Genomic DNA, 14,981 nt, shown 5'->3' on the forward strand with positions numbered 1-14,981 from the left:
TCATTCTTATAAGTCACTTAGACACAGGAAAATAGGGTCCAGGTTGAAAAAACGGTAGTTAACCTTTTAAATGCTATTATTTGGGAACATTAAGTATTGTCACATCCTTCCTACACATGTACAGTGTCCAAGATACGCTCATTCCCTCATTGGAAAACGGATAATGACAATGGCCCATTGCCAGCCCTTGCAAGTGTATTTGTTAATTGGAAGTTTAGTTGTGATTCTGAGAGGAAAATTAGACTGTATCCAGGACACTGTACATGTGAGCACACTCCTGATGGGATACACACTGTACACTTTGCTGTGTTTCATTTTCTTTTGGATCTTGTTTTTCACACTGTGCCCTCCCTCCAACAGAACATACACATAAAAACATTGGCTGATGATATGGTAAGGTGCTTGGTTTAATTTTGGTGTGACTAGTTTTGTTTTACATCATCTCATGTTTTGTCATGGCTGCATGGGACTTATAACTGAAATATGTGGCTGGATCAAATGTGCCAGATATTCATTAAGTGAATAATTTATACAAACAGAACATAAAAACACTAAGGATAGGTTACATCTAGCGTTCCTATAAAGTGTGACAGTTTGTGATGTACTATACACTAACAAAAAGGCTAAGCTTCTATCCTCCATTACGCGTGTAAATAAAAGATGATTTTTCATGGTGCTATTATTTAGCATCACGAACCTCCTACATTTTTCATAATGAACAGAATTCAGCCCATAGCATCTAGACTTTTATAAGCAGCTCATAGATCATTTAGTGTGCAATTATCAGTAGCGCACTTCCGATTAGATGTTTCTGCCTGGGGCTTTTTTAATACCCTTAGTTAACAAATAGCCTAACTTTGACACTTAGAAGCTCATGCTGTTTTTGTGTTAGTACACAGTATGTTTGATCCATCCAGTTATATTTTAGCAAACTAATAGTAGTGACATCATGTATGTCATAATTTTATGTTTGTCATTCCATTTCATTTATGTTCATTCATCCAGCATGTCCTCTCCATTCCATTTTACTAAATATGACTAACATTGACTGGTTGCATGTCCTTTTGTTCTGCTTTCACACTAAACTGTACTATACTGCATTAATCTCAACTAATGAATGTAACAAGGAAACTCAACTGAACCTTGCTGATGTTATCAAAGTGAGTTTAAGTTTGTATTGTCTGCTAAGACTATTCTAATACCATGAGGACAAACCAGGTAAATCTTATATAATGGTAAGTAAAGTCTCAATAAGTTTGATACAGTATGGTATGTCAAATATACGTTTTGCTACTAGTTATTTGTTTGTTTTGAATCAAGTAAAAAAAAAAAGTTTCAATTATAATATAATAATACCATTTACTGTGTAAACATTCTGCAGTTTGGATTTTTATTGTTTTTAACCCTACACATCGGTCAGTGATGCTGATATGGCATTTGATGAGCAAATTAATTCTCTTTACTTTAAATTGCCAATCACAAAATATCCAAACTCTTAATAGTGGCTTACCACAGTGACTGTTCCTCTATCGGCACACTCTGGCCAAATAATAACGAAGAACACCGTCATGTTCACCAAAGAGTAAAACCTTTTTGATTTAGGCAACAACATGGCCTTACATCTTGCTCCCCCTTCAGGACGAACTTAAACATTTTACCTCACCAGTGGCAAGGATGTAATAGTAGCAAACTATGCCTCTTTTTGGTCATTCTACGAATTTTGTTTTCTGTTTTGTAAATGAGCATTACAGCCTCATGGTCCCACCTGTTTGACTGCAGACTTATTTTCTGTACGCCTTGTCTTTATAAAGTAACTTCACCCAGGCTGAATCACCATGTGCAGTACAGCACCCCACAATGCAATATTGTGTAAAGCTTCAACAGAGTTGGGTGTGATCAGGTGTGGTAAGTTGTACATGTTGGGTGTGGTCAGACGGGCAAATGACTTAAACTTTTCATCCAACAGAGGTCAATTCAGCAATGCTTTTCATTGATACAACATATTATCTGGAATTACTCTTTAATGCACTTGCAAGGATTCTGGCTGATCTGAACCAAAATGAGCAGCTCTTTTGCATTTTATTCCCACATTCTAAGCTCTCCTCGCCATCAGAGGATCCTGTTTACTGTAAATTGTGGTAAACGGTGTCCTTGGAAAGTAGGAGACAGAACAACGTGATGTGTGGAAACATGAAATTTGGGTTACAGGCAGTTTAAACCGGTTCTCACCAGCTTCTTTGATTATTTTTCAGTGAATCAGCATTAACCAAAAACAGTAAGCCTTATACTTGGCCTAGATTAAAACAATAGTGTGCAACTATTTAATATTAATGAACATCCGTTACATTACTTATCTCATGGGGGCGACAGAATCTACGCACTAAAGCTTTAAACAGGATTGTTAGCAGCGTCATGTTTTAAAATGTCAAACACTCTGTTTTCTTTCAGCGTGATCGTATTACCAGTTTCAGAAAAACAGGGATGAAGAAGGAGAAGCTTCTTATACAGCACCCAACAGATCCCCTCTCTATCCAGGCCGAACTGCCTGTTCCTCAGCCCCTTTTTGACGACCGCTCCATGAACCTCTCAGAAAAGGAGATCATTGACCTCTTCGAGAAGATGATGGTGAGCTTTGTATTTATCTTGCAGTGTTTTGTCTTGCAGCGTCATTTGTAACACTCCACAACAATTTTCATTACAGCTGCCACAGAATAATAAATAATGAGCATTCTGTTATGAAATCTTAAATTGATTCATAAATCTGTGCAAAGAGGCGCACAAGTAGAGAAACCGAGCTGCTGTCGCGTATGTTGGTGAAAAGGAGTTTGCAGAAAGTTCAATTTGAAAAGCATTTTTATATTACCCACACAGATCTACTGCTGATGAGATTTTTGTTTTGTGAACAAAGCTTTACCAGGCATGCGAAAAGGTTGATAATGAAGTTAATGCTTTGCAAAGCTCTCATTGTTTTATGCAACATCTTAAAATTGTTGATTCTCCAATCAAAATATCATGGTTTACAGTTTTCGTAACTAAATGAACAAGTTCAATTTGACCAAAATGTATGACAGCATTAGATCTGAAACCCTGATGTTGACGTCTGCATACTCTACATAAATAATCCAAGACCCAGTAATACTACTTTGCAAGTATAACATCTGCAAACAAAAGTCTTGTACTTGTGATTTTAGTCACACTAACACATAGAGATGTGATCAGAGACAGGGCAGAACCTTATCTGTAGATTTATTAATGTACTAGTCGATACCATTACCAGTGCAATTCCACAATTCTCAATACCCAATTCGATACCACTGCAGAGAAAAAGAGACTTACTTGCGGTTTGGGAGTTTTAGGTCTGGAAGAATTGCATCTTTGCAACCCTGCGGTACTTTAGAAAAACCAGTACCTTCATGGTATCTGCGGTACCAGTACCCTTTCAGAATTTTGAGATCACCTTGGTACCAAAGTATTGGTTCTCGTGTCATCCCTAGTTGAAAAGTGTATTTTTTTCCCCTTCAACTATGACATAGGTTAGAAAAACATTGAGTGATTATTAGTATCCCAATGTACGATTGAAAACCCCTGATGTAACTGCATAGATTTGTGAAATGATATAAATATTGTGCAGGTTAAAGCCCCCACAAATCAAGGCACACACAACTAACTGCCCAGTCATAGCAGCACATCCAGAATGCAGTGTACACAATGCCCATGGTGACATAAAACAGTGTCCTCTCATGGGGTTACACAGGACCTCTTCTTGGATGACTGACCCTGACTTTAGGTACAAATGTGCGAAATAAATTCACAAATGAATTATTTGATTCAAAGTTTCATTTTTGAAGGGTGAACAATACACAGTTTTACATAAACATATAATCTAACATGATCAAAAATAGACTTGATGTATGTACAGTATACAGTATTTATAGTAAAGATGAATGCATTTTGCATTAAGATGTTAAGCTTTTGTGAAGCAGGGCTCCATCTACGTACTCCCTAGGTTACCGTCAGAAGAACATGAAACTTTGAAATTCACTTCGCATTCATCTGTGGGGTCAAAGCTCTGTCACACTTGTGATTTTCTCCATTGAAATGCATTTTTGGCCTTATGTACTGCAGGATTGAAATCTAACAAAAAGCTTTCAGCCCATCTCTTTGAAGTGGGGAGCTGAATTACTCTGGCTTCATTGCATAGGTTGTGTGCACTATTGTGGATAATGTCTCTGAGTGTGTATGTGTGCGTAGTACGGTGGCTGCTTTTCCTTTTTTCTCATACAATGGTCTTTATTGCCAGGGCCAGAGAAATGTGACCAGTGCTACTGGTTTTCATCAGGCTACTGCTCAGTGTTTTCTTGCCTGGGTGCTCATCCCTGTCTCTCCGTTCACCTCTCAATTACTATGTTTGTGCTCACAGCAGCATGACATTAAACCCAGGCTTCAATTTGCTCAGTGACAGACGACACAGAACGCATGTTTGCTGGTCTGACATTTGACAGGCCTTGACACTTCGGTTTGGGAAGTATAATTACAGTAATGAAATCAAAAAGAAAAGGGTTATTTACTTATGTACTTTTAAAGCCACCACTATTTGTTCTCATATACTGTAAACTTTTCTGCTTTGATGCAACAAACACAGAAATGACAGTGGTGGGTAGTTTCTTTTGATACTAGTAGCTTCTCTTCAGCATCTATCTGGCTTTGTCATCTCTCTTTGTCTTTTTTATGTCAAACACACATTTCAGCTCTCCTACACCCATTCTGTTACGGATTGTTTTTATGGTGCTACATGCCACAGCCTTAGATGTCTAGCCTGCTTCAAATGAAGGGATGGCCCAGGCCATATTAGTGAGACCACCTACTGTGCATTAATGACTAGGAGAAAGTGAAAATATTTTTCTCTGGAAAGTGGTTTGCACATTGAGCTTTGTATTTTAAAGCCTAAATAGCACATAGCCTATTACTAAAAGGTCATCAAAGGGATCTGGGAAAATATAGGAAGAAACACTCACACACAGTTGGGAGGAAAACCAAATCAACTCGTTCTAGAATTTTTGAAACTAACCATTGAGAGCAGAGTTTTTTTATTTAAGTATATTCATTAAACTACAGTGATAAAAATGCATGAAAAAACAGTTACTCTCAGCACTGCCTTTAGAAGAATGTAGTGTATATCTTTACTCTCTGTGTCCTGTTGTTGGATTTCCCAAGATGTGCACAGATGGAATTCAGAGCCCCTCATCAAAATGCACAGCAGTAAATCTTCTGATAAAATGTCCGTTATACTGTATGCATCTCACTAAGGAGACAGCTGTGTTGCAGTAGCAGACTCCAATCCAAGAGGTTCAGTCTAGGAACACAGTAGCACACAAAATAACGTGAGCTGATTTAATCAGTATTCAGTAGGCTATAAAACCTTTACACTACACTTTGGTGTAACTCAAACCCCTTTCATTATCAGTTCAACTCAATTGTCTATAAAAGGACCATTAAAGGAAACAAGAGGTAGGATACCTTGTGAGGTATGAATGAACTTGTCCTCTCCATTCAGGCAAAAATCTCCCTGATGGTGTGAATTTGTGTAAATAGTTGCTGCATATTGGCACTTTAAGACATATGTCCCTGACATTATCACATTCATGGCATTATTACCAAAATTATGCTTTTACTTGTCTGTCAGCAAGAAAACCTCCCAAGAGCATGGCATCCATACCGAGGAATGATTAAATTGATTTGATTCCAGTGCCAATTTGTCTCTGTTCATTAGAAAGTGTCTTCTTATTGTCAAAAGTAGTGCGTAGTATGCAGGTGCTCGCAGAGTCAGAGGACCAGTGAAAGAAGAATGTCAGATTGCAGTACTGCTGTGGCTAGTTTGAGGTTTTATGTGCCTCTCTACGCGCCATTGTCAGGATGAACACTGCTAGTAATAAGCTCCTATTTGATCCCTCAGCAGTTACACTCTGCGCCTCCAAGACATTAAAACCAACCCACAGGAGTTACTGTGTGTGCCCTTGCACACACATGGATCAGACTTGAGGGTGGTGGACAAAATAATCGATTTGTCACAGTTGAAGCGAAACATTTTTATAGGTCTTCTACTTTTCTTAGATCCACTTTTCCCTATAGTGTGAGCCATTTCTCAGGCTCAGACATATTTGATGCTAGCTATTAATTGCTCTTTTCTGTGATTTGAAGCCTATGGCTTTCTGGAGTTAGACTGTGTTTGCAGTCACATTGCACTACCGGATGATGGAATTTTTTCCCGTCCCATATTTTGTATGGACAGGGTAGTCTATAAGTAGAAAGACAGTGACATACTTTATGTTTTGTTGTTTTTGCTCTGTACCCAAGCACGTCAGAGTTGAAATGAAACAGTGACTATGACGTTAAAGTGCTTACTTGTAAATTAGATAAATTATATTGGAATGGGATCATTTATACATTCTACATCTTTTATACATTGTCTCCCAATATTTTTTTTTTTTTGGGGATACAATTTACAGGACAACTCAACAGCTTAAATAAGGTCAACATGTTAATATTTGGTTGCAAATCATTAGCACCTAGTGACTTCCTGAAATCTACAGTCCACAGACTTCAGCATATGCTTGGTATCTTCCTGGTGATGGGCTCCCAGGCCTGTCAGACAGCCATCTTCACTTATTCCTTGTTTTGGTGGGATGTTCTTTAGTGAGTGAAACACATGTTCCGTTGGATTGAGGCGGTTGACTTGGCCAGTCAAAAAATGTGGTTGCATAGACTGTATTTAGGATCAGTGTATTGCTGCATTGTCCCAAAGTTCAGGGACATTTATTAAAAATGGGCTACTAGTCCAAGAATGAGCTCAGCCAATAGGGATGTGAACACCGTTACCTGAAAGTCAGCTCATTACCTCAGCCATTGTTCAGTTTAAATTGAACGTGCTTGAATACAGAGTGAAACGAATTGAAAACAATGTATCCTATGTATCACTGTCTTACTAGTTATGGACTTTGCTATTTGTGTATACAATATGGCAGTACGCTGGGATGGACAGTGTTCCTAAAACTTCTGTCCACGATGCTTGATATTGCAGACTAACTATTTTTAGCATAAGCAAGACAAGTGGAGACTGTTAAGTGGTAGAAAAGCTTGCCAGAACAACATGAGACAACAAGATCTAGAACCTATTTTTTGGTAACTCCACAGTCATTGATACAAGCTGAAATCCTATAATTTCAGATACACCAGCAGCATAGTTGAAGATTTCCTTTGACTCTTTTTATGTAGCCTATGAGGGTATAATTAATAAAAGAGCATTAATCATTTTGGAGACTTAAACATGGAGGGCTCATTCCTCCAGTTTGCCCCCTGACAAGTGTCCCGCAGGGCCACTACTCCTACCCCTCCTACAACATACTCACCCCGCCACATTATGCCTTGCTTATTGAATGCCAATTAAGCAGATAAATTAGCAGGGTTCAAAGATTAATTAAAAAACCTGCTGGTTTCCTTCTGTGAAAAAAACCTGCCAATTGTAAAACTTTCAGCCACATTTTTTCCTCCCTGTTCGACAAAAAGGATGTTAATGGTTTTTTCGCTCCAAGGGTATTTACTCGAGGAAATGCAGTTGGAGGTATTTAGGTCACGGTGCCCCTGGATGGGATTCTTGTCCATGCCTCGCTTTCAAATTAATCAAAACAGTTTGAATCAGATTACTGCGGGTAAGATATTCAAACCGTTGTATTACAATGTTCTTATTTAGAAGTGACACACTTAATTTATCAGGTGAATTTGACATTAAATCAGATGGAGGGAAATCACCAGAGATGGGAGTAAGTCACACATGGGCAAGTCTCAAGCAAGTCCAAGTCATTTTTGTGACAATCAAGCAAGTCAAGTCAAGTCATAGCTTTGGTCAAGCAAGTCACAAGTCAAGTCATACCAAATTTTCCATTTTTAAACAAGCTAAAGACAGTGATTATGAACTGCTGAAATTTTATTTGCATTGTTTACTCAAAAGACATTGCGTCCACATACATCTGAAGAGTTTAAATTAACACAGATAAAAAATCACAGCCTAAAACTGATATTAGGCCAACAATAAATCAACCTTGTTCAATATGCCTCAAACATGACATTAAATCATGAAATTCCTTCAAACAATTAAAGTATAATGGTTCCTAAGTCAAATAGGCTAATATTCTTCAAACATGCCTCACTTTTATGAGACAGGAACACATCATTTAACCTTTCCTTCTCTTAAAGAACAAATCCTATTCTTTAAGAGTAGCTGAATCCCACCACCTTTGCTTATCACATGGAATGGAAAGTATATGTTGATATTTGACAGTGTATTTGTGAGTGAATGTGTACGTGTTTGAGAGTGCAGAGTGTGTTGTATGTATGCCTAGCTTTATTCACATACTTACGTCTGCATGTGTGTGTGTTTATGAGAGAGAGAGAGAGAGAGAGCAGTTTGTGTTGTGTGTATGTATGTGTGCCTAGTTTTATTCGCTCTTACCGCCACCTTGAACAAAGAGGGGAGGGTGTGCTTATTCATGGCCAAAAACTGAAGCGACTTCTGTCCATCACATACGTCCAAATAGTGGTTCAGCTGAATATGGGGACTGGAACCCGAATCTTTCCCGATTTGAAATGTCTGATGAAATTCGACGTCGGAAATAAGTAATGCAGACCTTGCAAACTGCCATGTTTTCTCTTTGCCTGGTCAGATGTGTAATCCTTATAGTCAAACTTTATTATTTTCTGTGCAGAGGGATAGGCGCCGATTTATGTTTTCCTCCGTGGGTACTCACACGCGCACACCCTTTACAAAAAAGTGTTTGCATTTCAGAACTTTAGGAAACGGACAGCGGCCGACACGAACACACACGCCATAATAAAGCCAGGACAGCGCCACTTCTCACAAATACAGATAGGATCAGAGATGAAAAGTTTAACTGGCACGTAACCGCGATCAGCTTCGTGGAAAATTAAGAATCAATGCCACCGACATAACCAATCACACTATGAAAGACGCTCCAAAACTGCAGTGTTTACTTTTAGATTAACGTAAAAATGAACTGGCAGTCTGGCACTCGTGGGCGGTCAGTATTTTCCCTGGGTGCTCCGGAGCTCGAGCACCCACGGTATCGGCGCCCATGAGAGGGAACCATGACGTTAAGTTAGCCTACTAGCCATAGCCAGTGTTGTTTACTGACGGTCTGCCGCCGCGCGCCGCGTCATCATATCAACGGTTCCTGCGCATGCAATAGCACTAAAATCGTAAAGTTAACTCCTCCTCAATATCAGAGGGGGAAAAATATATTTATTAAACAGAAAATCAAGTCATTTCAAGTCATTTGACCATAGGCGTCGATTTCGGTGGGGATGGTGGGTACGCGTCCCCACCACATTTCGTCATGAGTCATTTTGTATCCACCACTTTTTTTTAAAACCTCCAACTCAATTTAGTTAAAAAAATAAAGTTCATAACATATAGGCCTATAATTCGTGAACGACAGATGCCAACAAATCCACAAAAAGCTCTATCCCCACAGGACAGGACAGACACAGCCGCTCTGCTGCGGACCTTATAGGACATATGAGAACCGTGGGGAGTCAACCCACAGCTGCTCCGCTGCCCTGCTGAAAATGTGAAGCAGAAACGCTTAATGTCAGATAACGTCCATAATAATAGGACTTTCGGTTAGATTTTTTGACAGTGTGGTGATCATTGATTGTTGTTGAGGTAGTCCTACATTCTACCACGTTAAGCTTTTTCCTTATAGGCTCTAATGAAGCAGAAACGCTTATCAGATAACGTCCATAATAATAGGACTTTTCCAATTTAACGGGAGAGAGAGGAACAAGAGTGATTAGGAGCATCTTCAGCCAGAGGACATTATTTCTTCAGCTTCTTCTTGCGTTGTCACCCCGGTTGGAGGTGGGGCTTACAGCAGGTGAATCGGTCGTGCTATTAACGTCATCGCTACACAATTTCTTAGTAAAACCAAAATGAATTAAACTGGCTTGTTTTCTTTTTACCATGGCTATATGACGCTTACTGCAGAATGGATTTCAAGGACTTGCGCGCCGATTAATGGCCTCCAATATTTATATTTTTCTGCGAATCTTTAAATTAACATGTCCTAAACATGAGTTGAATTTGCACCGCAGCACCGCAACGCCTTGATGCTTGCGTAGTTTGCAACCTGCAACTTAACTTATGTAATGCCTGTCTAATCATCCCATTTTTGAATACATTTTTATTAATTTACAAGTTATCTGATACATCTGACAGCGTCTTTCAAAACATGACCTGCGCAAAAGACAAAAAAAAAAGAATATCATTGTACCCAGCACTTCTGGAAATGCACTTCCAAATGCGTCTCTGTCCCCAGCACATTTCAAACCAAACTGACGCCCATGCATTTGACTCAAGTCTAAGTCAAGTCTCAAGTCATGAATATCAAGTCAAAGTCAAGTCGAGTCTTTTATGAATGTTAATCAAGCAAGTCTCAAGTCCTAAAATTTGCGACTCGAGTCTAACTCGAGTCAAGTCATGTGACTCGAGTCCCCCATGTCTGGAAATTACTGCCAAATCAGATCAACCAAACGAAAGGACACATGATTTTCTGCGCTCCCCAGCAGAGGGCAGCATGTCTCCACAACTATAGGCTCACCATCCTGAAACCCTGAGGAGAATGTTTTTTTTTTTCTTTCTCTCTGTTCATTCTAGCCGTCTCTTTGTGAGAGAGTGCTTCTGATAAACATCCCCCTCTATTCTAATCATCATGTCATTCCCTAGCTTTTAGTGCTCTGTCCGGCCTTCGCTCCATCCCCTGATGTCTCTCACATGAAAGACCTCTTTTGTGATGCAGAATTAAAGTAGCACAAAGATAATACTCCCAATAACACACAAATACTGCCTATCCAGCCTATCTGATGTGATTGCATGGCCTCAATAAAAGAAGTGTTGTTCGATTTTGCTCTCTTGTTTGGAGTTGGGGGGCACGGTTTATATTGCTGAAGCCTTGCTACTCTTGTTTCAAGGACTAATTATTACTGACAATATTTCCTGTTGGTGTACCTTGTGACTTTGACACAGAAAGATTGATGGAAAAGAAATGTATTCAACTGTAGACGAAAAGGATCTGATGTAAAAGGGTTATAGTGGAAATCAAAGTATAATTGTTGGTCTGAAACCAAATGGTCTAAAACATTTCTTCTTTTTAGTGAAACTATTGTACTGAAAATAAGTTTTGAAATATGTTTTGAAATGCAGTTATTCTATTAAGTATACAGCTTTGTACAACTCTGTAGATTTGGGACTGGCTATTGTTTCACACCATCCCCTTTTTATTTTTTCAGACTCAGCCCTGTGCTACACATCAGAAAATAATCTTCATCAACATTCTCCATAAAGTGTGTTGTAGTAAATTTGAGTAGTACCCAGTCTGTAACATTTCATACATTTTTCCTTACTGTCTGTGTGTATCTAGGAGGACATGAACCTGAATGAGGAACGCAAAGCCCCTTTGCGTGGAAAGGACTTGAGCACCAAACGAGAGATGGTGGTCCAGTACATCTCAGCTACTGCCAAATCTGTAAGTGAGAGAGTTAATTTAAGAGCTCTATCTTTATACACCGAAGAGTGTGTACTGTTTAATTGTAGTGGATGAGCTGAAGCATCGTGACACTTCACACGGCTCTCCAGAATGAGTTTAACCTGATCCTCTGCTTTATTGCTTGCTTTGTCATCCGTTCTTTCACACTCTCTCTCCACTCTTCATGCTTGAGTCCCACATCTTTGATTGCAAATTTAATTTATTTTCTTCAATCTTTTTTCCAGCGTGCCCGCAATCTGCCATTGTAGACCATCCAGTATAAATCGTAGTCACTCACTTACTCAATGCTAGGTGGATGGTCAGTGGTGCTTGTCCAGTCATGTGCTTGCATGCAAATTGTTGTTTGTCCGGTTGCGTACTTGCATGGGAGTTGTTTTTTTGTCAAGTGGTGACGGTGCCTTGACTCATTGTTTGCTTATCGAGTATGAAAATAAAGTTCAGTCAACCTCTTGGTTCAACAGCAGTATTACAGTAAAAAGCACAACCACCACAAAAGTGAGGAAAAGCAAGCATTTTAGGCTATGTTCAACACAAGTAAAATGCTACATTATAGCCAGCTGCACCATACACTTTATCTTTGTTCTGAGTGCTTATCAAAACAACACTTAACAGCTGTTTCAACTGTCCTTTATTAAATTATATGTTTAGGATTATGTTGCCCATTTTTTGGAGAGTAATGTTTGATCATCACTCTAATCCAAAAATGGCAGTGAAAAATTAAGCATTGTGATGGTAATCCATGATATTAATGATGAAATATCCTAGCCTCTTTTGAAGCTATAACCAACCCTGTGAGGTGAAATATGACTTTAGAACAGAAGAAAAAAAAGAAGTGATTTCTGCCCCCATTGCTTCCTGAACCAAGTAGCTCTCTCTTGCCATCATCATTTATTACCTTCCTCATTGTTATGGTAATTAACTGGCATTATTGATAATGATGATTATCCGAGATGATTGAATTCCTCACAGGGCCCATTATGCTTTGTGAGCACTGATATTTTATTCAAATGAATAACATAATCTGTGTAGTCAAAGGACAGAGGACAAAATGTAATGTCTGTCAGCACTCTGCTATCCCATTTAATAAGACTGAAGGAAGGGAGATGGCTGAGTGTTAGGGATGATGTATCTGTACATACACAGATTCATTCAATTAATTCAAGTGCATACAGTTCCACTAAAACACCTTTAAATACAAACCCCAATTCCAATGAAGTTGGGACGTTGTGTAAAACGTAAATAAAAACCGAATACAATAATTTGCAAATCCTTTTCAACCTATATTCAAATGAATAAACTACGTTCAAACTGGTAAACTTTTTTTGTGCAAAATTTCTCATTTTCAATGTGATGCCTGCAACACGTTCCAAAAAAGCTGGGACAGGGGCATGTTTATTTGACATAGACTGTCAAATACTGAGAATACACGAGTGACCAAGAGGACAAATTAGCTTGAACTTAATAGTTTAGGGCACTTTTGTGCATGGTTCTCATAATAATGTGACATTGCTACCAAATCTCCTTCGCAGTGAGATACACTAGGAGCAGGTCATTTATTTCATTGTCTAAAAATGTAAACATATTACACAAACAACCTACTCTAAAATACAAGCCAAACCAGGGCCTTAATGAACCATCTTTAGTTTAGTTAGGTTTGCTCATTAGCCAGTGTTTTCACTGTTTCTTAATGAATTGTCTTCAATAACACATTACCTAATTGATTCTATTTTGAAAACTGACTTTTGTCTTAAACTAAATTGATATCCTGTGTTCCTTTTTAGCTCCTGATAGATGGAAAGAGAGAAACTGTATTTATAAAAATCTGAGTAACAATGAAGCTGGAGCATCCCAGCCTGCAGCTTGTAAGAATGTTCTATAAACTGCGTTATAGTGATGATCCTGTGCTCTGTAGGGTCTTGAATAGTTGGATTTGGGTTCTTTCTTAACGTCCTCATGACTACAGAAGCCCATGTAAAGCCCATAACCATCACAAAGTACAGTGTGTCAGCAAATACATCACAAGTATACTATTTGTTTAAAATTGAGATACCCAAGTCTTTGTAAGGCAGGTTTCTTGATTGCTTTGTATTTTTAAGTACCTACTTTGTTTTTGAAAAACAGTCCAGTCTTTATTTCATACTACATGAATGCATCCATGAGCGTATATGTGATAAAGAATCTCACCACTAAAATGTATTTCTCTTTCAGGGTTATGCATTTTCTGGGGCTAATGTTGGTTGTATTTGCTGATGAGCATGCGGTGTGGACTAATAGGAATATGTTGCATTGAAACTGTGAATGGTGATGAATGTAGGAGTGGTGCCTTTTGGACATGTTGGGATGTGTTGTTTTGTTGTGGGGCCTTTCTGTTAATGTGACTCAATCATTTTCTACCAAAGATCTATGCTGCATTATGAGATTGCACTTTGGGGCTGTGGAAGGGATTTTTTTTATAGATGGTATTGGAAGTAAAGATGCAAGGACTGATCCGATACCAGTGTTTAATTAATAAGCTGTATGCTTCACTGTGTGGGAGTGACGGGGATCTTTATTTTATGTGCAAGGCAACATCAGGCAAAATGTAACAAATAAATACATAGTTATACATTTACTGAATTGTTATTTATTATTAAAATAATAAATCGGGGACCAGCAAATTCAAGTTCCAAGTTCAAATCTTTTAAATGCAGCAACAAATTGGTCAAAATTTAAACAGAAATAAAAAAATCTAGTATATAATGTATATAAACTAGGGGTGTCCCGATTCTCAAAATTCAAGGGGCATCTGAATGCACCATGAGTTTACCAGGGGCATCCGAACGCACTATTTAGTCCTGTTGGAGTTTGTTGTTTGTTTACACAACTTACGGAGATTTACAGCTGCAGGCTAACGTTAGCTGCATGCTACCTGCTGGTAAGGTACGCTGTGTCGTCTGTTTTTTTATTTATTAGGACGCACGCAAAAAAAAAATAAAAACATTAAATCGACAGGCCCTATTTTCACTGATACCCAATCCAGCTATTTGGGTCAGTATTGCCCAATATCAGATATCCGTATCGGACTGGTGCACCCCTAATTATAAGTTTCCAATAGAACATTGTGTTTATGTGTATTTATTTGGACAGCCCTCTTTATTTCTTAACATACAGCTAATGCAAAGTATGCAGGTTTAAAAGGCTTTTGAGCTTGAAGTTTAAATGAGAAAATGTAGGTGGAACAAGAAAATATCTTTAAAGTATCATGTGGCCTTATTCTTGTCGGTCTCTGGAGACCTGCTCAGTTGAGCTTCAACAAAAAATGAAAAATTTGAGCTCCTTGAATAGGTTTTAGGTGCTTGAAATTTCCTTCACAAGTTATGTACAACT

At 38.5% G+C, this 14,981-nt stretch overlaps 1 protein-coding gene across 1 annotated transcript in view; it reads left to right on the top strand.

Annotated features, from left to right (window-relative positions):
- diaph2 (diaphanous-related formin 2) overlaps nt 1-14,981 on the top strand; it is a 410,316-nt gene that overhangs the window by 16,428 nt on the left and 378,907 nt on the right. Inside the window, 3 exon segments of the mRNA XM_028589075.1 lie at nt 361-393; nt 2,449-2,625; nt 11,490-11,594. Of these exon segments, the coding sequence (XP_028444876.1) occupies nt 361-393; nt 2,449-2,625; nt 11,490-11,594 (315 nt within the window).

The sequence above is a fragment of the Perca flavescens genome, chromosome 10 (assembly GCF_004354835.1).
Source record: "Perca flavescens isolate YP-PL-M2 chromosome 10, PFLA_1.0, whole genome shotgun sequence".
Taxonomy (NCBI): domain Eukaryota; kingdom Metazoa; phylum Chordata; class Actinopteri; order Perciformes; family Percidae; genus Perca; species Perca flavescens.